We start from the raw sequence: 26,196 nt of genomic DNA, 5'->3' as shown, positions 1-26,196 counted from the left end.
TCTCTCCAGCCCCGGCGCACAAAGCATCAATCTGTCTTCAGCCCCAGCACCCTTGGCCCTTTGTCCCATCTGCAGGTGCCTCTGAAAGCACCCACGGTCGCCCCAGCCTCTGCGCACGCCACGCCTAGTCCAGGGACAGGAACTGCTGACAAAGGCCCAGTGTGGGAATGAGGGATGCGTGGAGGGAGGAGAGGGGGTGTGGAGGGGGGTGGTGGGGCTGCTCTAAGACAGATGGCTGGGGAAGTCTACCAACTCCTCCACAGGGGCTGTCAGTTTAGATTCAGAAGTACGAATGAGACACACGGGGGAAGAACCAGTGAAGGAATGCCCACTAAATTCTGCAGCTACTGTACATTTAAATAAGGAGCAGGAGGCAGAAGCAGCAGCACCCTCTGGATACCAGAACCAGCTGTCTGTTACAATTTATACACTCGGAAATAATTATTTCAGCTGACAGTAAACAAACACTTAAAAAAAAACGTATGCGTTATCCTTGAATGAGTTGTAAATTGTAAAAAACTATGTCTGAAATACTTTTTTGTTGTGTTAAATGTTTTGTGCAGAAAATATGATATTATAATTATTGATATTTTTAACATCCCTTGAGCCTTACTTTCACTTTGACATAACATTTTAATTTTCATGCATTCATCTTTGGTTTTTAAATTATTGTTTTTTTGCACACAGCTGCATACTGAAATACTCCAAGATTCAGTGCATCTAAAGAACCAGTTTGATTTAAATTTGTCATTATTATTTTTTTTAAATGCATGAAAGTATTTGCTGTATATTTCATGTGATATCTTGTACCTTGTGTCTTTTTCTATTCTGCATTCACTTCATGATTTGAATACTAAAATCTTACAAAACACAAGCCGTAAAACACCACACTAACAATATCATTCACTAATTTCAGTCTGGAACAGCATTTACAATTAAAATAATTTATTTATATATACATATAAAATGTCACTGCAGTGAACTTGTACTAAAATGTAACTTGATACAAACTGCAGCTTTGCTCCACTTTTCCTTTCCCAGTGCAACAAGTTAGTTACGTCTCATTGGTGTTACTGTGCTGCCACCATGTGGACATGTGTTGAATTACAGCAACCAGTTGATCGTCGACTTCTGCAGCATTGATATGCACGCAGTAGCTAATGAAAGCAAGAGCTATCTGCCCGTATATCAATCATGAATCTCCTGTATGTTTTTTTCTACTATTAAGATGAATTAATATAGTGTCTATCTGCACTGAATCAATACACAAATAGTATTTTAGGAAAAGGTTAAGGATGATCATGCTACTAAATGCAACTTAAACAATAACAGTTTTACAGGTATTTTACAGATGAGGTGTGGGCTTTTCTGAGCACCTGGAAGCTGCTGCCTCAGCCCTTCTGTTTGCAATCTAAGCTCAAAATCAACATGCTCGTATTTTGTACATTTTACATCAGGATTCAAGTTTACAAAGCCGGAGACTGCAATCATATCACATAATCATTCACTTCCTGGTAGTAGATGATGATGATGAGGAAAACATGTGAAATTATCAAAATATATGAAGTATAAAATGATGTCCTGTCACTTTGAAAGAAATCTGTAATGTGATAATGAGCCCACAGTTTAAATATATCATAGTGCTGTATATTTCTACAACTGGCCTCACCCTGTGTGAAATCCAGCTCCTTATCTCGGTGCTTTGACCTTTCTGTGATGCATCAAGAAAAAACAGGAGATAGTTTTTGTCCAATTTCAACAAATTGAAAAATAAAACAAAACAATTCTTCATTTGGCCACATGGGGGAGATAGAGACCAACTTACAGCCCTGTAGCTTTTCATTAGTAACAGCGTGATGTGACACTTCATCATTTCCAACCGCAAATTTCTCTGCTGCATTTTCTTACTATCTCATGATCTAATATGACCTTGAAAATATAAAAATATGTTTGTCCCTTACTCCCAAATAAGTGTCAGAGCAAATATATTTTCTGAGAGTTCAAACTCTGGAAAAACGGCCCGGCATTTTGACTGCAAAGCCACAGGATGATTAACAACATGCATAATTAACCCACAGGTTGTGACCTCAGAGTTTTCACACCTTATAGTCTTTAATTTCCATGATGACTAAAGTTGCACTGTACAAGGTGACATTATGTACAGCATGTTTTGACAGGGCCGTGACTCATCTTGCATATAATTATCTTATTAGAGATGGCAGTAAAAATGTAAACATTTACACTTAGCCAATGTTGTTGTCAAAGAGGAATGTAACTGCAGCTGTAGAATGATTCAAAGTGGACTCTGGATTAATGAGGTTAGCGTGTTGAATGCTTTAACCGCAGCTATGAAACGCTGTGTTAATAAAGCTAGTTGCTTCCTCATTTTCAATGACACATAGTTTTGCGAACACGACGGTCCTTCAAATATTCTAACCTTGATAGCTCAGTGATTTAAGAAGATAATCAGGATAATATTGCATCTGCCTTAGGAACAAGTTAGCCACTCCTCTCATGTTCTGAACCATGCATGTTTAAGTTGTTAAGTTGCTTTAGTTACAACTAAGAGAAATCCTAGTAAATGAGCTCTAAGAAGAAAGTAGGCGCCATTAAGGGGGATTCTTGTTTGTTGCTTTCTTGCTCATAAAACCTTTGAGGTCGGTCTCTTCCAGCTACTAATTAAAAAAAGACGTACATGTTTTTCATCAAGCTTGACTCGTCATAGTTTCCACTGGTCATAAAAAACTCACACCACATGGTCTGTGTGATTGTTTTTGGTTCAGAGCAATTCACACTCTCTTCACATAGTCACAGTGGCTTCAGCTCACGTTATGTACAAACGTGCATCTTTATATATGCTGCACCTTAACTACACTTCCTCTCTGACTCCACTGGTTTATTTTTGTCAAATTGACCACATTTCATGCCCTCCACGGAAGTCACTGAGTTAAAATGCAAACCTGGTGCCACATGCAAATAGCTGCTAAGGTCACTAGGGGTGCGACGAACACCAATACAAATGAGCCTCTTATAAGCGAGAGTGTCAAATTTCTATTTGTCACCTACATGCTCCAAATGCAGTTTGAGCTGCAGTTTCACATTGCTAGTATTAAATGTAAGCTTAAAGTTAGGACTGAATCCTTTTATGTAACGTTCAAGTGACATTTGCATCCAAATCTTTAAGAATGTATGCGATCTCAGTATGTTTTTCACTTGCGCTAACAAAGAACTAACATTGTTCATTCAGGCTTTGGGACATAGGTCTTTCCTGTTCCTTATTCTAAAGGATTTAAGCTTATTCTGCATATCTTTGCTTTAGCTTGGGCCACATTAGCAAAAAATGTCATTACATCTGCACATCATAACTGATGACACTAGTATACCAGGCACTAATATAGATTTATTAATCAATGAACCAAATAAAATGAAAATGCAGACATTTCAGACTCCAGAACTTACCTCATTTGATTTGTCATTTTTTTTAGTCTTGAGTGAGTCAGTTAAGGTAATTCCACTTGCTTAACAGCCTCTACTCCAACTTGACCTGAAAAAAACAAAACATGTAGTCTTAACCACTTCATGTTAGCATATGTGCAGGAGGCTTTTCAGACGTATCATTTCTTGAATTTGCTGCAGTTAATGTTAATGTTGAGGAATATTTCCCGTCATATTTGTAACATATAATTATATAAATTGCATACCAACTTCTTTTTTGTTCTTTACATAGGCCTAAGTTATTTATAAAACGATACTTGTTATATATGTTTTCTTTTAGTAACAGCTGCATCTAAGGGTTGTACTTAGATATTTGTATATCGACCAACAGCTTATTAGCCATAGTTGTATTATAAAGGAGCTGTAACTGTAGAAAATCCTCTCCGCATCATTGTCAATCGACAGAATATATTTATATGAGGCTTCTACTCACTGCTTAATTATGCTTCAAGTGCAATCAAAAACTGCCACCTCTGGCATGATAATCCCCTTTACGGAACATGCAAGAAAATAGGAAAGACTGTAGTTTGAATGAGGACCACATTTCCCAGAATTCCGTGTGGGAGCGAAAGTCGCCGCACCTTCGCCGGGTGGAGCTTGTGAACGTGGGAACGTTTGTGGGTTGCTGCGGGTTGCTGCTGCTGCTGCTGGAGTAAAAATTGTTTGACAGGGAGGTGAGGCGACCTGGGCGAAGGGATTACAAGAGATAAGAGAAGTTTTTAGCGTGTCTGTGACAGTTTCCGAGTCACCGCGGAGGTAGACTTGAGCGCGACAAATGATTTGTACGAGTGTAAGCAACAGGGCACAGAGCGAAATGTCAGGGACTGTTTCAGCCTTGAGCAAAGGGAAGCGCGACTAGTACACCGCAACGCGGAAAATATTCAGGGGGGTGAGAATGCGAATGGTGCGAAGATACCGAAATCAAACAAAATGGAAACGATGTAGCGTCGCTGCGGCTTTTCATATAGCTAGAACTAACGTTAGAGTAGAGAGTAGATAGCTAAGGAGCTAGCAGGTTAACTAACATACATGTAAAGTTATTCCCCGGAGAAGCAGAGCCCGGAGGCGTCTGTTGAATCAGAAGAGTTCATTAGTATCACCAAATCAAAGAAGAGAAACAAGAAGATGCTACGGAGAACTCTCAACCGACTGGTACGTGTGTCATGGCATCAGCACAACACATACACAAACATTGTTAGCTTATTACATCCTGCTGCTTCTGCTAGCGTTTTATTAACAGCTGTGTTTCTGCCCAGAAAGAATGTAAGCTGGAGTTTACTGTCCTTTATTTTCCTGAGAAATTCATAAGAAACTACCGAGCTTCCAGCAAACTGTTACACCCCCCCTGCCCTACAACACGAAGCAGCTGTTGTCTCACCTCGTTAGTCAGCCTGTTAGCTCAATGCTGGTTAAGTTCCTGAAACAGGCAGGAAGTCACGACAGATGCAAGCTGATGTTAGCTAAACTCAAGAGTCGTTAAACTACACGTTCAGGTCACATACTGGGATTGTTTGCTTGCTTTCCGCCATGTAATCCCACCTTCTTAGCAACCCTTTTATCTAATGTACACTGGGAACACCATATCATCTGTATGTTATGTAAAAAAGCCTTGAACTGAAGCTAAATTAAGAGAGCATCATCCTGTCTCCAGGGACCTGGGCTGCTTTACTCGTAGGTCCCAAATGCTAAAAATATGCACTCTATTTAAATGCACAAAGACATGCATTAAACGATATGTCACCCCCGTGTAACCTTCATGGTTAGTCGATTAGTGGATCGACAGGAAATCAATCAGCACAAATTTGTCTATTGATTGATTGTTTCAGCTTTTCAATCAGCCAAAAAGCTAAAGATATATCACAGGTTCTAAAATGTAAAGATTTTCTGCTTGTCTCAGATATTATTGTCTTTCCCAGGCCTTTTTTAAAGGCCACAACTATAATCAATAATTTAAAATATAAATTTTGCATCTGTTCTCGGGATGTATGATAGTTGTTTCTAATTGTGTGACACTCTCTCATGTGTTAGCTTTTCTTCATATGCAACTGGATGTGTTTAATATAACAATTTGGTATCCTGCCAGCATGAACTGCTTTGACATCATATTTCACGATTGGTCAATTTAATGCTTACCCTTTTAAAGTCCCTCCATTGGTTTCATTGCCTTCCTCATACGTTAATCACTCATGAGCTGGCTAGTTGAGAGAGTAACTCTCCGCAAGGCCAGGTTTATAAATACTAAACTGTCTTTACTGCTCCTTTATCATCCTATTATGCACCAGTAACCTGTTGTCACCGGTGGGCTGAATCCCCCACAGGCTATGTGAGCAGTATAGATACTGACAGTGAATAAGGGGAAGCAATATAATAATTATAGTGCCTGACCCTCCTCCTGGCCTCTCTCTAAGTGTTGCCAGGTCAGCTGATTTTCCTGCTTCTGGAGAGGATTGCTGCTGTAATTTCTCTTCAGTGTGAGCTGTAAATAATATTTTGTGCCGAGCAGCCAGCCACACTGTCATTGATGCACACAGTGCTGTTATCTCAGGCTCTGGCTCCCTGCCTCCTGATTCACACCACCCTCCCCTTGCCCACGGGGGGTACATGTGCATCATAAGGGGGAGAAAGATAGAGAGGAGGGGGAAGAGGATGCCTACTCATGCCAAAAGGCACAGAGGAGGCTCCATGTGTCTCACTTGACTCTCCCACTATGGTGCACTGTGCCACTAAACCCTGTGAGTGTCTTTGCAAAATCATTAAAGATGGCTGTGGGAACGAGTGGGGCTGGCTTTTCATCGGAGGGGGAAGCTCCAGAGGTTGTAATGCTCTGACAGGAATGCAAAATCACACACTTCCCTTTGATGTTCGTTCAAGCCCTTGAAGGCAGCAGTATGATCTCTGAGAGGTGGAGCCTGGCGGAAATGTGATAGTATTCATGGTGGGAGCCCCTGCCTCGACTGCATGGAGAACAGCACCGACCCATGAAAACACCATCACCCAGGCGGCACCACTCAGTATCTTTTTTAGGCGTCCTCCTCCTACTCATAGCTCGATGAAATCGCACATGTGAAGCTTTTGCATTCTTTTTTTCACTCTGTTGTAGTTCTCGAGCGAATACTCCCCCTGCTCCCATTGAAGTACACCCAAAGCTGCAGTGAAGTGGTCCAGTCCTGCACACAGTGCAGGGAGCTCCACAGGTGCTCTCATCCTGCGCACAATGGCAGGAAATGGTCACACTGACACCAACGGAAGTGCTTTGTGTTTAAAAAAAAATTGTTTTCATTTTTTTGATGAATTAAACAACAAGTACTTTGATAATCAGTTCATCTTTAAATTGCTTTTTAAGGCGAAACCAAACATTTCCCATGTCCAATTAGTTTCCAGACTGTGCAGGTGTCTTTGGATTTTATTATTTGACATCATACCATCAGGAAATAATTGGCATATTATTTCAAAATGTTATTCAGTTGTTTGCAGTCCCAAAAATGTACTTTTAAGGTCCTTTTCATGATTTAAATATACTTTTCCTGTGTCAAGCATAAGGTTGGATTAATTTAGCATTGTATGCCAAGAAGTAGGCTTGCATTTTAATAGCAGCCTCTTGGGGTTACTTAGGCACAAGCAGTAGACCGCTTAAAGATTGTAATGTCTTTTGTCTCGGTAGCATTTTCAAACATTAACTATATCAAAGCATGGTGAGGGGATTCCAGCATACAGGCCTTTGCTGTTGTTTGGATTTCAATTCATAAGGAATCTAGTGGTGTCACAGCTTTTACACAATTCATTTCCATAACATAAAACAGCCACCTTTTATGCTTTGAATGCTTTTCTTGTGGCATGATATAGCTTTGAAGTACACCTTTTGAGGTGGGATTTTATTCTGAAGAGGTGGGGGTTCTCCCTGTTACTCTCTGTCATGCTAATCCAGTTAAGGCCTGCGTAGTGAAATATTTCTGCCTCTGCTCAGAGTGCAGTGCTACTCTGGTGCGCCTCTATCTCAGTCGGGGCTACCCCCTTACTCTTCTGCCCTCCTCTTCATCTCTCTTCGCTCTATCCACCCTGCTGCCGGCTGAATGATGCACTGAAGCCTGCCAGTGTCAGATGTGCCTCTACTTGACTGTGACCCAGGCGCTAGCAAAGCAGGCCCTTCCCTGGCAGGAGATGTTGTTATGTGTGAAGGATTGCATGTCAGATGCGTTTGGAAGCACCGGGGCTCTGTAAACTTGTGTCTTAGGTCAGCGAAGAGCACCCACAGCTCTGGGATATACACACAAACTTTCTTACGGAGACAATGCTGACATCCACACGCACGCCTGCACATTAAGGTTGTTTTGTGCAGACATCTTTTGCTAAACACACAAGGTTAAATGTATTTTGGAGACTTTATTGAGTATCACTTTTCCCAGGGGGAAGCTTGTGTTTTGTTCTGCAATAAAACAGGATGTTTTTACCTGCTGTACAAAACTTCCATCTGACCTGCAGTATTTGTGTAATGAGTGTAATTTGCAGCATTATACACTCAGAGTTATGAAATGTACCTTGTGTTTCTTTATTGTTGTATTTTGGTTTTGCTGCATTGTCTACTTAGCTTGAGATGCTCCAAATGTATTTTCTGTTTTGCATTCAGGTCAGTCTTGCTTCTCTATGCAAGATATTAATGGCATGTTAGCTGTATCTGCAGATAATGGCTTGAAAATATCTGCATTGGCAGATATGTCATTTTTCTGCTGATATTTTCCGTCGATAAAACAACGCTAAAACCCTACAACCCTAAAAACGTTTGAGGTAATGCTACAATGCGGTGCAAGTGTGCGCGCGCACTGCCTGTGCAAAGTTATCAACAATATATGATAGAGATTAAAAAGTCACAGAAACTCGAGCCAATGAATAGAAGTTAAACAACTTTCACAACTCTTAACTAGCTAACAGTTAGCTCACATTCTCGTCCTTTTACCGGACATCAAACACGCCGAAAATACACTCGCGGCCAAAGCCGACGCTAACAGAGTATAACATAAACATCAGTGCAAAACTAACTTACATGTTCATGGAAGCACACACGATAAAAACAGTCCATCGGCGATCACTGATGTCTCTGTAGTAGGTGCAGTAAACAAGTCCGGGCATGTCTCCCTCACTGCCGTGTTTCGGGGGGGATGCTGCATTCAGGTGCGCTCAGAAACATGAGTGATCAGACATGTTATCTTTTATACGCCTCTTCCGTCAAGCGTGAAGAAGGGTGCAAGATGTCTGCTTTAAGGCAGTTTTTGGCCCATTCCACTACAGGGGAGACTTGATGTTCTCTGCAATTAGGTGGAAAAAAACATGTGCCTATCGGTATCCAAATCGGCAAAAAGAAAATATCAGCATATCAGTTATCAGAAAAAAACCCAACATCATGCATCCCTAATATACTCCTCACGTCTGTGATCAGCTTGTAGCACCTGGTGGGAACATATTAGGGGCGTTTATTACCTGATGGGATACACGCGTCTTTGAACAGAGTTGTCACTTTTGGGTGAGTAATTAGGCTAAGAGTACATCTGAAGGCCACTGACCACACAAAGCATGCAGCGCCCTTTGATTTATCAGGCCTGTTTGATTAGGAGAGATGCGTATTGATTAGGGCTGTGCTCAGTTTTGCCGCCATTAGTCTTGTATCGTGAACAGGCTGGCGAACAGAATTGCTTACTCTGATTTCTTCCTCTTCCTTCCCCTCTCTCCGTCTGGTCTCCTGCATTCTGCCCAGTAATGGAAACCCAGCCAAAGGAGCTCATCTGCAACACACAGCAGGATAATAAATATATTTAGTGTGAGGAGGGAGGGAGGGAGGGAGGGGAGGCAGTGTGAGGGAATAAACGGCTGGCTTTGGGATAGCGGGCTGATGAAATATAGCGGGGAAGTACGGAAAGCCCTGCGTGACTCAAACCCGAGAAGCTGGAGGGAAACCAGGGGGGTGGACCTGTAGCCTCTTTGCACCTCTCCATCTCCCTCTCCACCTAATGGACAGGCTCTTTCAGGCTTCCTGCAGTGGTTAACATTGGAGTGGGCGGGTCTGCTTGGATACAAGGGGACCGCGGATGGCTTTTTGTGGCAATTTTCCACTTCCCTTTAAAAGCTAGGTTGAATTCTCAGTTTGTACCTCTAAATAATTCAGGTTGCTTCATTTATTTTGAATTCTCCGCACATCGCTCCTCCCTTTCCTGACCCCACGTATCCTCGCCAGGCTAGCGGCACTCAAAATGCATCCTCATCATCCATATATGTATAAAGGCTCATCCAGAGATTTTCTGTGCCATGCTCCAGCTCTAGCATTACCCAGAGAGCATCGCAGTGAGATGTGAAGGGAATGCTGAGATGTGTGGGGGGATGTTTTCTTTTTTTTTTTTGGGTCTGTGTCTATGTCTCTCTCTCTCTCTCTCTGTGTGTCTGAGCACGCAGGGAGAAGGAGGAACGGCAGCATCTGTGATGTCTCGTCATCTCAGTTTTTCATTGTCACCTGAAATGACAGGGTACTCGCTGAAACCGAGAAGAGGAACCACAAAGTCCCCGCGAGGATTTTAACGAGTGCTGGAAGGCAAACGAACATACCCCCTCCCACACACGCTCGCATGAACACCTTGGTTAAGCAACAGCCCTACAATTATTATCTACCGCGCTGAACTCCCGGCTCGGGCGGGCGGCGATGCTCCGTCACGGGGAGAAAAATGAGTCTCTTAAAAGTGGTCACAGTTCAGTTGAAGGAAACGCTTGGTGAGGAAACCCAAATCAACCATGCCCCTCTGAGCGAACGCAGGAAAGAGCCACATTGATTTTCGTCATTAGTCTCGTTAGCCTCCTATGCAGTGTCTTTGGATAATTAATTGAAAAGCAATTACAGCCAGTGTAGCTTGGTACATTATTAAAGATAATGTCATCAGTAGAGCTGAAGCTGAGATGGAGATTTCTTTTAAAGCTTGTCAGCATTAGGATGTACTGTAAATGCCTTTCTCTTGTTATTGCATGGCTCTCTGCCAGCAGATAAAAGCCATTGTAGTGTTGTGCAGTTTAGTTAAGTTACAACCCATACATTACACAGAAAAAGCAGCTGGATCGAGCACCTTCGTCTAAGTAGCTGAATCTGGTGATTTGTCGCACACACGCACGCTAAAGCAGAGAACAGAGAGTATGTGCAATAGGCTGGAAAAACCATACTCCATTTATGGCCACACTACTTTAAATTCTCTTTAATTATAGATTAAAGTGTGACTAGGCTGCTGCTCGAAATGTCTTCACTTTTCCTCGTCTTAAAACACAAAGTGTCTCCGCTAGAAGAACCCCCTTTCCGCTTTTGTCATTTGCTCGAGGACTTACTGAGCTGGAGGATGGAAACTCAGGGGACAAAGTTTGAGCTAGTGGAGGTGGAATAACATGTAATCAAAACCCACACCAGAGCCTCTGTGAATGACTGCTTTAAAACTGTAAACCGGTTAAAAAATAACCCGGCAGAGTGAATGTAAAACCCAGGTTTGTTTTGTGAAGTTTGGACTGCAGCCTCGTCTTCTATTTAGACTGTGAGGTCCTGTTTCAGGAACACCGTGCCTCAGATAGACGCACGACCACAGACGGCGTGTCAGCATCGTGTGACTTGCTTACACATTTCCTGTTATAACGTCTACAGCCATGTGTTTGTGTTCCAAAGCAGTTTTGAACCCTCTTCTCTGGTGCCAAACAATAGCCAGTGCTCACAGGTTTCCTGCCAGTGATTTGCATAGTTTGTTGTGTTCAGGCAGAAACCTACGAGCAGTTCGTTCCCCAGTTTCTGCTGAGGGGGTTTCATCTCACCCGCGATTTGTTGTCGCAAAGTGTTTTCAGATGTTGCACCTTTCAAAAGCTGTCAGTAGGCCATGGGCCTCGTATGAAAACCATCTATCTGCGGCTGTTTGAGGCGACCAAATGATTGAGGAAGCAGCTCCCAGTGCGAGGTCTAGATGAGTTTCCCCTCCTCCCCATTGTCGAGGGACACGGCGCAATGTAGGCCAGTACCAGCCCATGGTACAGTACACTCTGTGTCTCCTACAGCTGCAGGGATGCTCGTAGAACAATGGGCCTTTGCCTATCCACAACAGCTCCTTAGGATCAGCCCTCAGTTCAAGTTGGACTATTATTACTCTGTGGGGCCATTCATCAGCGTGAGCAAACAGCGTGGACAGGGGAGAGAGAGGATATGGGGTCCGTAGACTGTGGTGTAGGCCAAATGCTGGTGAGCCAATGATGGAGGTAACTTCTGTTATAGTTCGCTGTGGTTTTATGGCTCTGCTTGTACTTGGTTTGGTATCCTTAAAGTAGGTACAAACTCTGTAGACCCCCAACTCAAAAATGATTTAACAGGTGCTGATGATGTAAACTTACCTGCAAATGATATTCCTTGATTCTGAGGCGTTTCGATGGATACAGAGGAGCCTAACGCTGGAAAATACACATTAAAAAGTCTTGTTCTAACACAAAGATGCGTTTTTTTATGGTATAAATTATTTCACAATGAGTCAGCTAGGTAAATAATACAAAATGAGCTCTTCTGTGATTAAAATATGTTTGAAAAGATTGATTGAATGACTATTACTTGCATAAAACAAAGCATCTTTGTGCTGAAATTAGACAAATTAGCGTGTGTGAAATAGATTTATGAAGAACTCGTTTGTTGCGGGGGAAACGCAACAAAAGGTGAGCGCTTCTAAAAGTCGCTTTAGTGACAAACTTTTCATTCTTTTGCCTTGATGTTAATGCGCCTCCGTGCTATATTTTCCTCAAAAGATAACCCAGCCTTTGTACATTTCTCTGCTGCCTAAGCAATGAGCACTTGGATGTGTAATCAAAACTGAGAGAGTTACAATTAGTGAGACGGAGTGATCATGCTGGAAGAAGAGGACAGGCAAGTGGGCTGACAGGAAAAGACAGAGAGATTGAAAAAAGAGGCGAGTGCCAGATAGAGTACTGCAGTGACTAACAGCATTGACTCACCGCGTGCATCTTTCCCCTCGCATTCAAACATTCATCACTCAGCGCTATTCGACCTGTCATAGAAGCAACTTTATGTCGCAGTTAGGCTGTTTTTACTGTTGTCATCAACATTTCTCCGAGCACTTTACCGGCGGTTAAGCATTTGCTCTCGCATTCCTTTGTTCCATTACTCTTCTTCCACTACAATTTTAAGTGTTTAAGCCTCCAGTTATTCCAATGTCATATATCTACTCTTAGTGCTTCCCCTGTTATGCTTTCTCCTGTATTGTGTGGTGGGAGGAATAAGTGCTAATAGGTGCTGCATTAAGCAGCAGATAAGCTTGACCTGTAGTGAATCCACTTACGCTGAAAGCAACATCATAAAACCTGATAGCACAGATAAGATGCACTCGGAGCAGATGTTGTTAAGTCGTAGAAAATGATAAGGGACTGAGGCGCTCTCACACGCAGCCTCACTCTTCTCAGTGTAAAACTGAATGTGTAATTAGACAAGTGTGCGGCTTGGATCATTTTTTGCTCTGAGATTTACACGAAATGGATACTGAGGTCAAACAGGAACACAGACCGAACAGCGGATGCGTCGTTCTCACTGTGCTGCAGAGTGTTATTAGTACACGTGCAGGACATAAAGAGGTACAAGCGTAGGTCCCCAGCGCTCTCTCTCTTCTCCTCACACCTCATTAAATGTGTTTAAGTAGATTTTCTTAGTGGATTTTTCTGAAGCTTAATGGCACAGCTCCTGCATTCCTTACTGAATGAGCTTAGTGGGTTTTTTTTGTCCCTGAATCTAAGCTACAAAACCACAAGACCCGACCGATCAGAACAAAGCTGAACCGCTGTATCTGTGTGGCTTCCTTTTTCAATTTGCCTTTTTTTAAGAACGAGTAAAGGCATTGATTTTGTTTGACCACAACCTATCAGGATAATATGAGTCGCTGTCTAATTTTCACATGTGCTGTCACCACCATTTTTCCTCTACGCACCATGGCTTCATCTCTATCTGCTGTTTGCTTAGAGAAGCTTGCCAGAACACCAAACACTCCTCGTTTGAAGATGCACACTTAAACTGCAAGAGCCATGCTTCAGTTAAAACCTTGACACAAAGCTAAACAACTAAATAAATGAAGCATTAAAACACACTTAGCAGACCTGAGAGCCAGAACCACTGATTATATGCTCTCTGTTTGACTTGTAGACCATATAAGGCGACATGTGAATGAAGAAGGAAACTGGATGTGCTTTTTAATGCGTGTTTGATTCACATGTGTGACCAAACCAAAAAGGTAAGGTCGAGTAATGTTACACTACTCGCGCACCTACTACTCGACTAAAGTAGTTTAACTCAGTGAGCTTACATGCACCATGTCAGCCGTGACCAGGAGAAGTGATGTCTGGAACTACTTTATTAAAAAAGACGACGATAACGTGCTGTGCAAGATTAAACTTGTATAATAGAAATACTAGTTTGATGCTTAACCACACGCGCTTAAAGCACGAGGAGAAGCCAGCGGAGACAGACAACAGGCAGTCTCGCATCACATCTTTTGCTAGCCCTGTTAGCACACGTTGTTGCGATGATACCAGAGCGGAGAAGATTAGCCTGCTAATAACGAACATGGTGACTGAAGATATTTGCTCCCATTAGGGGTTGTGGAAGGAGAAGGCTTCGGTGAGCTGATGGCGTTTGTTGATGCCACCATCACGCCGGACAACAGCTACAAGAGCGGAAAAAACAGTTACGTGTGAAGCAACACAGAAGAGAAGTCCATACAGTGCGCTGCCGCTGTGATGAATTTACAACAACGTTAACTGAAGGGCCTGTTAAGGTTGTTCAGTAAATGCATTTGACATTGCACTTGCTTTCCATTGTTGGTTATTGATTTACATTAATGTGAAAGTGTTGGATACTAATGTTCTCTTACAGGCATATAGCCTACTATTTCTGGGCCGGGAGGTCTGTGTCCGACGTAGCATAAAAAAAATGTATAATCTGCGAGTACTCGATTATTCGTTCATGAGGTAATTAGATTACTGAAATATTGAGATTACTGAAAACGCCCATCCCTACTTAAGTGACACCCGAGCAATCCGGAGAACTAAGAGATGGCTCTTTTATGAGTGGCCTGTCTTCCAGGAAAACACGGGAAACACCAGCTGCATCAGAGAATGAGGAAGGAGGTCAGAATACGTTGATGGTAGCTGATGTATTAAACTAATTAACATTTAATACTTGAGCTCGCCCGTGAACAGGATTTCTGCCTCAGTCAAGTCAGATAGAGTTTCATCAACAGCACCAGTAGTTATTTAATAATGATGACAACAGCTCCCATGATCCCTTGCTACGTTAAATCATCATCAAACATTTGTTGTTGTTTTTATATGGAGACCCCTTGCAGGAGAAGTTTCATACTGTGCTTTAAAGATCATCCGTCCATCTGTCCATCCATTTCCTGTAGCACTTATCCTGTTCAGGGTTGTTTGGGGCTGGAGCCTATCCCAGCTGCCATCGGGCGAAAGGCAGGGCTTTAAAGATGATGTAAAATGATAATTTAAAACGTGTAGTTCCTGTCAGGAAGTTGCTGTTGTGATGGATCGTACTACCGCCTAAAAGGCCGTGTAATGTTCTGGTCACCGCGTGTCTGTTCAGCTAACAGCATGCAGACTGTGACAAAGCGCGATAGTCACTGAATAGTGAGATGGTGTGACAGGACGCGGAGTCATAAGACCAGAGTCATCACTGGGAGTTTGGCAGAAGCTGAATGCGCTCTTATATCTCCGTGCTCCCAGTGAAGCACCTTCCCCGACCCCGTCCCACCCTGTGCTCACTTCTCAATGTATGCATGATTGAATTTAGAGCATGATTGAATGTAAAGTTTCAATTCTCTAATGCACTGTTTATTTCTGACTGAGCAATTACATCTTAGCTCAATTGAGCATTGGATGTTTGCTTTATTGATCTACATTCACGTTTGGGAGCTGATGCTCTTTCATCAAGGATGACTGTTTGGTATTGACATACTCGCGCTCGACCCGCGGCCACTCTCGCTTTACTTGCTAACATCATTGGCATCGAATGGTATTGTTTGACCTTTGACACTGAAGCAAAGATAATGCATTCGGTTCTATTTTTTCCTTACATGAGCATTTCTCGTGTGGTCTTTAGCTCACTGTTTTAAAGATGAGCATTGTGATCACGTAACCGCTTCAAAATGAAGTGGGCCCTATGTTCTGACCCTCATTATATTTAATAGTGAATCGTCCTATAAATCAATGGCCATTCAATAGTTCTTTTCTTATCTGTAGCCCCCCAGGGCATGGCACTTCCTCATTTTATATAGAATCAAATTTACTGCTTGAATTGTGTGTGTGTGTGTGTATGTGTGTGTGTGTGTGTGTGTGTATGTGTGTCTGTGTGCGTGTGCCAACATTTCTTTTTCCGAATCCTCCCTGCAGCCCAGAGCTTTGTAGGTTTTCACTACGATCTAAGCTTAGTCGAAAGGAAAAAACGACTGTTTATTTTCCTGATAGGCCTGCGACCTTGAAAATGTGTATTAGCATGGCCCTTTTGCATAATCAATCTTAAAGCCATTGGCACAGGTAAAAGATTGGCGCTGAAGCAGGAAGTCAGCCAACTGCTCCTGTTGACTCTCTGACCTGTAATACTGACGTTAGAGCCCCTTTGCCTCCAGGCTAATTTGCATTGTAAATTCCTTACTTGCATGTCATGTTTTGTCCGCGCAGCCCTTTGTACATGATTGCCTTTTCTGCTTCTACATTGTTTCTTAATGTTACATTAGGGGTTTGCGGTATTGCAGATATGCTGATCTAAAATTCATAGATTGCACAGTGGAAGTGTAACTGCCAGCAACACTGCATCAGATTCAAATATATGAACGGCCGGTAGTCCATGGGCTTGTTCTTGGCTCACTGCTCCTCCTGGGGGCTTGTTGTTGTTGTTTGATATAGAAAACCTGGATATGCTCGTGTCCTTGGATCCTGTTATACTTCCTCGCTCTCACACTCTCTCTTCCTCCCACTCGCTCTCTCTCTTCATCCTCTGGCAGCCAGGTCCGTCCGGTCCGGCTGAAGGAGTGTCAGTGTGTACCAACCGGGTAGGGGATGGTAGATTTGACAGCCATACTGAGGTGTGAACATTGCAGCTCATGCATAAGGGAGCACTATGTTAGCCTGCTGAGACAATGGGGAGGAATTTGGCTTTTTATTTTTTTATTTCACCTTTAATTAGAAGCAAATGATTTAGTAAACAAGAGTTGTGTAAGGCTGTTTTGTCCCCGCATGCATAAATTACACTTCCAAGAGTTTGAGGCTATTCTTTGATCTAACCTCTCATCGGCAACAGACTTTGTGCTGCTTGCCGTCCAGGTGGCCGTAATTCACACGATCCCTGGCGCTTGTCCAGTATCAGATGTTCATGGTAATTTGTCTCCTCGGCCCACATGTTGCCCGGGCCTTTATGTTAGAGAAAGCAGATCCCCTGCCTCCAAAACCTTAATAATTTACAGACACAGTTATAGCTGCACAACTTGTGCTAGAGCTGAGAGCACAACTGCATTTTATAACTGTTGGGTAAGGTCCTCTCTTGGATGTTGTTTTCCACTGAAGGAGGGGAAAAGAAAACATGCAGATGCATCTGTTTGTCATTTTATTAGGAAATAGTCTTCATCCACGGTGAGAGAAGGAACATGCTTAAGGACAAGAAGCAAGAGGGGGTGGGAGCAAACGTGTGTAGAAGCTCTTATGGATCCAGTATTCTGGCTCTGTTGCCGTCATGATCCTGTAGCCCTGGAGGCTGTCCACTAGTAAATGTCTATAGCTCGGTTCATTTTCAGTCGCTAAGGTGAGATATCAGTGGACGCTACAATCGATCAGAGCAACAAAATATGTGACCTAAAAGTAGACTGCTTGGCTTGGTAGCTTGTTCATGTAATTCATATGGCCTCTATGTAGTTCAAAATGATAGACAGACTTTTGGCATGACCGACTTAGCAGCCAACACTTTGCATTTGTACGTTACATAAACTAATCTGATTAAAAGTGAGTTTAAGTTAGAGATAAAGAGAGAGGCAGTAGGTGAGCAAAAACAAAACAACTTTATTTGGACTTATTTAGTCTTATTGGACTTATTTAGTTTACAGTAACTTATTAAATTTTTAACAACACCAGATGGGAATCTCATCAACTCCGGTGTATTGTTGAAAAATTTATGGACCAGAGTGATAAAGAAAGTAAAGTGTCCTAATTATCAGGTGTTTTCAGTATGCATGGCACATGCTCAAGAGGCAGCTGCAGAGCTCGGGAACAGCAGCGAGCCAAACGTCTCACCTATCAGAGTGATGATGATCAGGCCCGTCATGCTTCAACATCATGCCGTACAAGATTTTGATAGATCAGAAACTGAACTGAACAACTGACTTCCATCCACATGATGCCAAAAAAAAGAACAAATTCCCCTGACAGTTTAAAGGGGGACATATTGTAGCTATGCAATCAATTTTCTATTATACCCCTTTCCTAGCGAAGTTAGTGCTCTGACACTGGTTTTTCAAACTCGGCGCTGACAAATTTGGAACGATGTTCGAGTGCTGCTTGGACGGAGACGGGTGGAAGTTGTAGCTGAGATGACAAGGAGTCGCAGAAGTTACCGACGGAGCATAGCATCGCGCTCGAAAGGGGGCGGAGATTAGCGTGTCGACACAGGTTTTGTCTTCCCATCAATTCCGATCGGAGCCAAGGCGATAATTACCCGGGTCTACTGCAGAGCCATTTGACCCGTGTCTGAATGCCAATTGTAACCTTTCCCATGAAGCAAAAAAGCCGGGTTAGTGGGTGTCAGCAGGTGTCCTGACAGCGACTTGTCTTACTCGCAGGACGCAGACCGATGCTAACGCTGTTGGCGGTTCGGCTAACTTGGCTACAAGCTAGTGCAAGAAGGCAGCCTGAGGTGAATGATGGTGAATGACGATTGTTTGATTTCAGCGAAATCAAGGCTCTACGTAGAAACCTGCAGCTGTTCTGAACGGCCCATTTCAGAGGCGACCTTTTTAAAAATGCAATTCTGGAAAAACACAGAATTATGCAGTTTTTACTGTGAACAATAAACACCCTAACATGTGAAACCCATGCAAAATATAACATATAATCCATTCAAAAGATATGGCCCCTTTAAGGCAAATATCCTCATCAATATAATCTGATACGCACATCAAGATTCCTTGAACAATAGACACACAGACAACCCAAATACTGCTTGATCTGAGGCTTAAAGTGGCCAGCTGCACAGCTTATCACTGCAATATCTTAAGTATGTTTGTATGACTTCTCCCTTTGTTTACCCTTGAAAGAGTTGGGAATAATCTTCATCCATGTTGAGATAAAAATAAAACCATCCTTGAGGATAAGACAGAAGAGGAGGTGGAAGAAAAAAAAAGGGGGGTGCAGTGTCTCTGTCTGATCCGGCGTGCTGGCTGTGTCGCTATCGTGATCCTCCAGCCCTCGCTTGTGGCTGGAGTCGGGAAGAAATTGAGGCCATATTGAGAGCGTTGTAGGCCAAGTTTTCTGAGCTGTCGGTGCAGCGTTGTTTACACTTGGGTTTTATTCAAGATCCAATTTAGCTACAGTGAATCTTAATTATAACAATGCATTAATATGATATACTGGGTGTGTATTAGTTTTCCTGCTGCCCTTTTTCACAGAGTCAGCATTGTTCGAACACGACTGATCCACTTGAAATCCTCTTTCAGAACCATTGTTATTGTGAAACTGTAACAATGCGGCTTAATAATCTTTCCAAGAACTATATAATTAAAACTCTCACAAGCCTTAAAAGAATGTTAATGAATTAATGTCTCCATTTATAGTGAATAAATGACACTCAGAGGAATAAGCCCTGTTACACACAGCGCAGGAAAAACTCAGAATCATTCATACGATTGTTTATGTGATTTACACTAAGAGCTATAAAATACGGGGAAAAAACGCCCCGGCTTCCCTCCCTCGCTCTGTGACTCACCTGCCTTTTATGGAAGAGGAATGTCCCGGCCACCTAATGTCGAGTTGTGTGCGTGCACATATGTGTGTGTGTGTGTACAGTCCATATCACCCTGCCATCTGCATCACAACGTGACAGCTCAACCTATAAATCTGAGCACAGCATTTTTCTGCTGGCTGCCTGCATTTATTACTCGTTTATCATCGACGAGCGACCGCCTCGGAGAGAAAGAAATTAACTTATAGTCCTCGTGCAATCACCATTTTGGCCCGCTGACCCTTGTCATACTTTTCTTTGTCCCCTCTCTGAGGCGTTGGCTGGCGCTCAACAGTTTTCCAGTAGAGTGCTTTCCAAGTCTTTTTAATTTTCTGCACCCCAGTAGAAATTCTAATCTCTTAATTCCTGACCTGTGGGTGGACTTTAGGCTTCATCACGCTTTAAAATGTTTCATGGCCGTAAGAAATCCTTTGTGGGTACTGTGGATTAGCTGAAAAAAGAATGTACCATAAAACAATTCAACCTCTCATGTTATTCTTGTAACTTTATTTTTATGATATTTACCTTGGCTGGTTCAACGTCTGTTTAATTGAAGAGAGGCTCCTAGAATGACTAACGTGTCCTCCCTTTCCTTTCCTCTTTATCTTCATCTCCTCCCACCTCCGCTGCCTCCTCCTCCTCCAGCTTGGCGGCGATGAAAGAAGAGTGGACAGTCGGACTATCTATGTTGGCCATCGGTCAAGTTCAACCAATGAGGCTTTCATCCCACCCAAGTTCTGTGATAACAGGATTGTGTCCTCCAAGGTAAGGAAGGGACTCACATGTGTTGCCTTACACACATGAAATTCATTCCCCTCTCAGTTTGTTTCTCAGCTCCTCTGCATATCCTGTCCCAGCTGCCTTCAGGCATTTTCCTTCTCTTATCTAACACTTGGAATGCAAAATGAACTCTTGAACAGTCCCGAGCATTCCTGTGTCTTCCCCTCTTTATTCCTCCTCCCACTGCCGCTCCACATGCTCATCCCTGCTCCCAGTGGAAGGCGATTATTTGTCTGTCAGGGGAGCAGTGGCTGTGGCAGGGAAATACATGGCTGCTATTAATGCGCTAGCAGGGTGGGCATTTTGGCCGTTTCCCCCCTGAGCTCTGACGGACCGCACTTCCCTCCTGCCACCTAAATCTCGACCGTCAGCCGCGTGTCAGCGGCAGGCTCAGGCAGGATAGCTTATGGTATGGATATGAAGGGTGATGAGGAGGAGGAAGCTCGGCGTGAGAGTGAGACAGGAGTGGGATTTATAGTGGTGCAGAGGGTCCCAGTGAAGATGGGCCAATCAATCGGCTTCTGCCAGTGTGTCAGGGTAAACAGCCTTTAATTACCCCGGCTGTAGTGTTTATGCTCCTCCATGCCTCTGCTCTCCATCATCCTGTTGCTTTTGCACTCTGCAATGACCAATCTCCGCCTCTCCTTCCTCGCTCTGGCTGCTGCTGCACCACCGCACTCAGCCACCCTCGCTCCTGCCGCCCCCCCTTTTCTCATTACTTTCACTCTCTTTTCTCTCTGGCAAAATGAGATGAGCCATTCTGCTGCCGCTGCATTTCAACACTATCCCCATGCAGACATTCCCCTTCATAAACAGTGCCTTATTGCTGTTCCTCTGCCAGCCTGCGTGTGTATTTGTGTTTTTCACCCTGCTACTTTGTAGCGTGACACAAAGTTACCAGCGGGGCATTGTTGAGCCGTCTCTCAGGGATTTGAGCAGATAAAATTGTCGCTTCAGCCCAGATGATATCAGCAGCCATGGCCACTTAAAAAAAGAACAAAACACACAGAAACAACCTGATAAGTTCATTGGCTCAGCGTTCAAGGGGAGCCAAATTAAGGAGATAAATCGCTAATCTGAATCAATGGAATACCTGTGGTCCCCCAAGGGCCCTCTCCCCAGGCAGTACGAAGAACAGAGACTCCGAGCTATTGAAGTTGCCTTTCCTCGCCCCCCCTCCTCTGCTCAGACAGAATGCACACATGCAAGAGTCTGAGTATTGAATGTCTCTAATCTGTCTCCCTTTGCCAAGCCTTTCTTTAACCTTCCTAAGTTCAGAAGGAAACCTCAAACCTGAATGGGAAAATGACACAGAAAAGAGTCATAAAAAAAACAGCCCACAGAAAGTGTAACAACTACTTCATTTCTCTGTGACTTACATGTTTTTTCTTGTCTCCCTGCAGTATACAGTTTGGAACTTTCTACCAAAGAACCTGTTTGAACAGTTTAGAAGAATTGCCAATTTCTACTTTCTTATCATCTTCCTGGTGCAGGTAAGGACACACTCTGTTAGCGCCCTAAACCAAACACAGATAACAGATGGTCTTTATTGTTGAATAATGACTTTTTGAATACCTGTTGAGACTGGGATGTTATTAAAAATGCCCTGTGTAAACACACTATGAAGCAGGTTAACCCTGTTGGTGATTAATGTGAATGTCTTATCTAACTGAGTGGGATGTGTATCGAGAGGAGTGTGAGAAAGTGTGTTAATTTGCATGTTTTTGAAGGCAGGTGAGAAACCGTTACTGCAGGTGTTAACTGTGCAACGTGTTTGCAATTCTGGCAGGTGTCAAAATTGCTTCGGCTTCCTGGGTGTGTGCATTTGTTTTTTCAGCTTTCTTGAGAAAGTGGATAGTCCCTGAATCTCACCACTTAGATCATTCAACATGAACTATATTTGTTGATAATTGCCTCAGAGAAGGAAGAGCCAAATCAAAGTGCAGAATGAGCCAATCATCTTCAGCTAGTTTGTGGACTTGCATACAAGAGAGTCAAGCTGCACTCACACAATGGTTGGACTCAGTTTTCCTTGAATTATCATGTCCACAGTATTAATACATTTCCATCCATTCATCCATTATCTATACCGCTTATCCTGTTCAGGGTCGTGGGGGAGCTGGAGTCTATCCCAGCTGTCATTGGGCGAGAGGCGGGGTACATCCTGGACTGATCGCAATCACAGGGCTGACACATAGAGACAGACAACCTTTCACGCTCACACTTACACCCACTGGAAATTTAGAGTCATCAATGAACCTAACGAGCATGTCTTTGGAATGTGTTGATGACTGTGGGTTGTATATAATTCACCTCCACAACATTCAACTCCATTTTTCCAGAGTTGCCAATTATTGCATGTGTTTAAAGATGATTTGTACCAGGGACATGTAGGCGTCTCTTCCAGCTCTACCAGATTTCTGCTGGTATATTATGTTAATCTCAAAACTCTTGTTTATCTGTGATTGTTAGCTTGTGTTCTTTGTGCTGGCCTATCCTCATAAGTGGAGCCTGTCAGTTGGCCAAGAGCGCTGACTGTGATGCATTGACTGGCACCCGTATTCCCCTGCTCCGTGCTCTTAAGTGACCTCTCCTCTTTTCTCCTCTCCTCTCCTCTCCTCCTCTCTCCTCCCTCTTCTATTCTCCGGGATCTGACAGCTGATGATTGAAGTCGGGAACATAACAGAGAAGCAGATATGTTTCTTGTATCTGTCCTTGCTCCTCTATTATTCTTTTCCTGTCCCTTTTTTCTCTGATCCATTGGGATGGAAACTAACGTCCCTGTTTTTAGCATAACCTAAACTATAGCGGCCAACAACCCTCTAGTGTAAACAGGTGCTGGTGTTGGGCCTGCTCAGGAGGGATGTGCTCTCTGTAGTCGCATACTGACTAAATGAGCTCAAAGAGTGACTGCTCCCAGAAGCCCAGCACTGTACTGAACAGAGTGATATCAGTGTGCTGCTGTCACAAAGTCATTCCATAGTTCTCGAGTCAAAAGCAGATCAGCTGCAGTGTTTATATTCCCCCCTGGCCCTTGTGTCATCCAGTATTTACAGTTGACACTGCAGCCTTTATCAGTGGTTTAACTCCTTATTATCCTCAGCTGCTGGAGAAAGGTTTGAACGGTTGTGATCTAACGTGTGAAATTATCGTGAGCTAACGCAGTACACCTATGTGGGAGTAAACCGCAAACATGCAGCACTCGCTCAGAAATGTAAGGATTATCAGCGTGTGCAGTGCTGAATGTTTGTTTGCATGTGTGTGTGCGTGTGTTGTATGACTCAGTGGGTGTCCTGGGTTTGCTGACGGTGTTTACCCGTGCTGCAGCGTGGTTGGCGATTCTCCACTAATCCAGCCTCTCTTGAGGGGCTCCTTATCCTAACCACTCAGTTTTTCCCATGCAGCCTGCTATTATATCACAGCGAGGGGATGAGAGGGAAGCAGGTACACAGGCTCGGTGCGTGCTCATTTTCGCACTCGCACATCGCCGACAGAAATAAACCTTCTCGCTTCCCCCGGGAGGCTTCATGCAAATGTTTAACCAACCACCAAATGTCATGCATCCTGCGACTCCGTCCCACCCTCCTTTTGTCTCCCCCTTTTGTCATTTGGTCTTTTTTTTTGCTCCGTCTTTCTTTCCCCCCTTTTCTCTGCCACATTCCACCCATCTCTCTGCAGCGCTGCACTGCTGACGTCAGCAGCCAGGAAGCCCTCTGTACTTCTGCGAGCCACAAATAGACACAGGCTGATAAAAAAGCACCACTGGCCTATAAATAGCTCTGCATGTCTTTGCTCGAATTTGATCGAACGGGAATAGAGCGCGGCGAGAGAAACGGCGATGAGAGAGGAAGGGAGGGAGTAGGAGAGGGTGAAAGGGTCGGAGGACACGAGGGGCCCCCCCTAGCGCAGCCCTGGGACCCCGGGAACCTGCTGTCTGTCGCTCACTCTGACACACTTCCCCGGCACGGATGAAGGGCTTTGTGCTGCTGCGTTCTGCAGCTCTGATATCACACCCGCACATCAGCAGCAGCACACAGCTCGCTCATATTGCTGAGGTTTTTTTGGCTTTGCGTTTGCTGCAGAGGAGGAAAGGTATTGGGCCATCTGGAAGTTTGGAAGGGATTGTCGTGAATCAGAGCAGATAAACAGCGAAAGACGAGCTCTGGGAGAATTATGTGTTGTTTGGCTGCAGTACAGTAGCTGAAGGTTTTGTGAAGGTTTTAGTGTTCTTTGGAGTCTGCTGTTGCGGTATTTTCTATCGGGCAGTTTTAACCCTCAACCTGTTCCAAAAACGAGGCCCGTCCTTGATGCAGTTACGTCTGTGAAGCTTCCGAGTCTGATGTCACACGGTGCTGTAGTGTGAGATGACAGAGATTCTTTTTAGAATCACTGATGATGAACACTAAAAAAAGCATTATTTGTCTCTTTTTATAGTCTTCCACTGAACAATCGCCATCAAAATTGTCATAGAGGTGCCAAAGAAATCACAATCAAACAACATTTAGGCTGAGAGTGGGCTTTGTGAAGCATCCGCTGTGCTGTGTGCCGTGGTCACACTTTTTCAAGTCTGGCCATCTGGCTGCTGCATCAGAGGGACACGGTGTCCTCAATCGCTCCTGTAGATGCTTTTTTTACGCTCTGTGATCAGCCAACGTTCAATCGAGACATCAGAATAAAAATATATTGACTTTTATGTAAGCAAAAATAAAGTGGTCCATCCCCCTTTTCTAATTTTGATCACATCTCTGTCGAGGAACGTGTGTCTTAGGCTCACATAACCCATATTTTCTGAAGAGACACTTAATCCTCAAGCTTCATAACCTATATGTCAGTATGTCCTTAACACAGAGCCCAATCTACCCTCCTTATGTACACACACTGCTCTTTTGAATCATTGAGGAATCTCACCTCTGGCTCTCAACACCTGAGGCTACTGCGGCACAGTTATTACTCTCGCTTCTGTCTGTCCAGAATCGCCAACCACAACAAATATAATGCAGACTCTCCTCTGAATGTGCACTCCTCTATTTAGTCGATGTGCTCTAGTCCATCTCTGCCTTGTAATCTATTTATCCTGCAGTTAATTGTAATCACAGTAAAGCTTGGGTAGGCTAGTCGCTCACTGCCCGCGTGCTCTGCGAGTGTGTGTGTGTTTGCATGGGAACAGAATGCGGCGGTGTGTTGAGGTCCGTACATGATTACGTGGTGCAGCAGGTTTGTTTTTATTCTCAGCGCACAAGCAGAAGTGAGTAAAAACACTGGAGACTGCTTCAAAACGCATCTCCTGCTCTTCCTTTGAGCTGATGTCTGTCTGACAGCGTGTAATGCTCATGGTCAGAATACCAACGAGCTGGATATGTCGGGAGTGTGCGAGCTGGAACACGCACTCCGGCTCAGGGGGGAGACCAGCATGCTTTCTGCAGGATCAGAAATGCCAGAGTAAATCCATCTTATGATGGTTTTAAGGAACACACAAACACACAGGGGTATTTGTGCAGCGGGGCTTAGCTGGGAGCCCTGGTCAGGTGCTGCCCCTAAACTGGTTATTTGGGATTACCTGATCACTGGTCCTACTCTTAACTCTTACTACACACATACTCGAGAAGGCATGTACCTCATAATGCTGTCAGGTGGTTGTTTAATACAGAGCTTCAACTCTTCTTTCCCATTTTTCTTTTTAGCTCATCACCATGCCTAATCAGCCTACATGAGTCTTATTTTTTACCTGTTGGATCAAGAAATTCATGGGACATTAAAACATTTCCAGCCACCTGCATTTATTTGGTTTCAAGTCACGTCGCCAACTGTTTCAGTGACATCATTTTACAGTATGAAAGATAGGGAACGTAAGTTAGCTCGCAGCCAAAGAGGCCTCGCCA

General features: G+C 43.7%; 1 protein-coding gene across 1 annotated transcript in view; it reads left to right on the top strand.

The window, feature by feature from the left end:
* Positions 1–4,162: 4,162 nt before the first annotated feature.
* atp11c (ATPase phospholipid transporting 11C) overlaps positions 4,163–26,196 on the top strand; it is a 41,575-nt gene continuing 19,541 nt past the window's right edge. The window contains exons 1-3 of the mRNA XM_069669449.1: positions 4,163–4,647; positions 20,183–20,302; positions 21,721–21,810. Of these exons, the coding sequence (XP_069525550.1) occupies positions 4,621–4,647; positions 20,183–20,302; positions 21,721–21,810 (237 nt within the window). The 5' untranslated portion in view covers positions 4,163–4,620. The remainder of the gene's footprint in view (positions 4,648–20,182; positions 20,303–21,720; positions 21,811–26,196) is intronic.

Source organism: Semicossyphus pulcher, unplaced genomic scaffold, assembly GCF_022749685.1.
Source record: "Semicossyphus pulcher isolate SPU_LCO1_2020_fin unplaced genomic scaffold, fSemPul1.0.p SCAF_2, whole genome shotgun sequence".
NCBI lineage: Eukaryota > Metazoa > Chordata > Actinopteri > Labriformes > Labridae > Semicossyphus > Semicossyphus pulcher.
The sequence above is the reverse complement of the archived record's forward strand: the minus strand, read 5'-3'. Positions and strand labels throughout refer to the sequence as shown.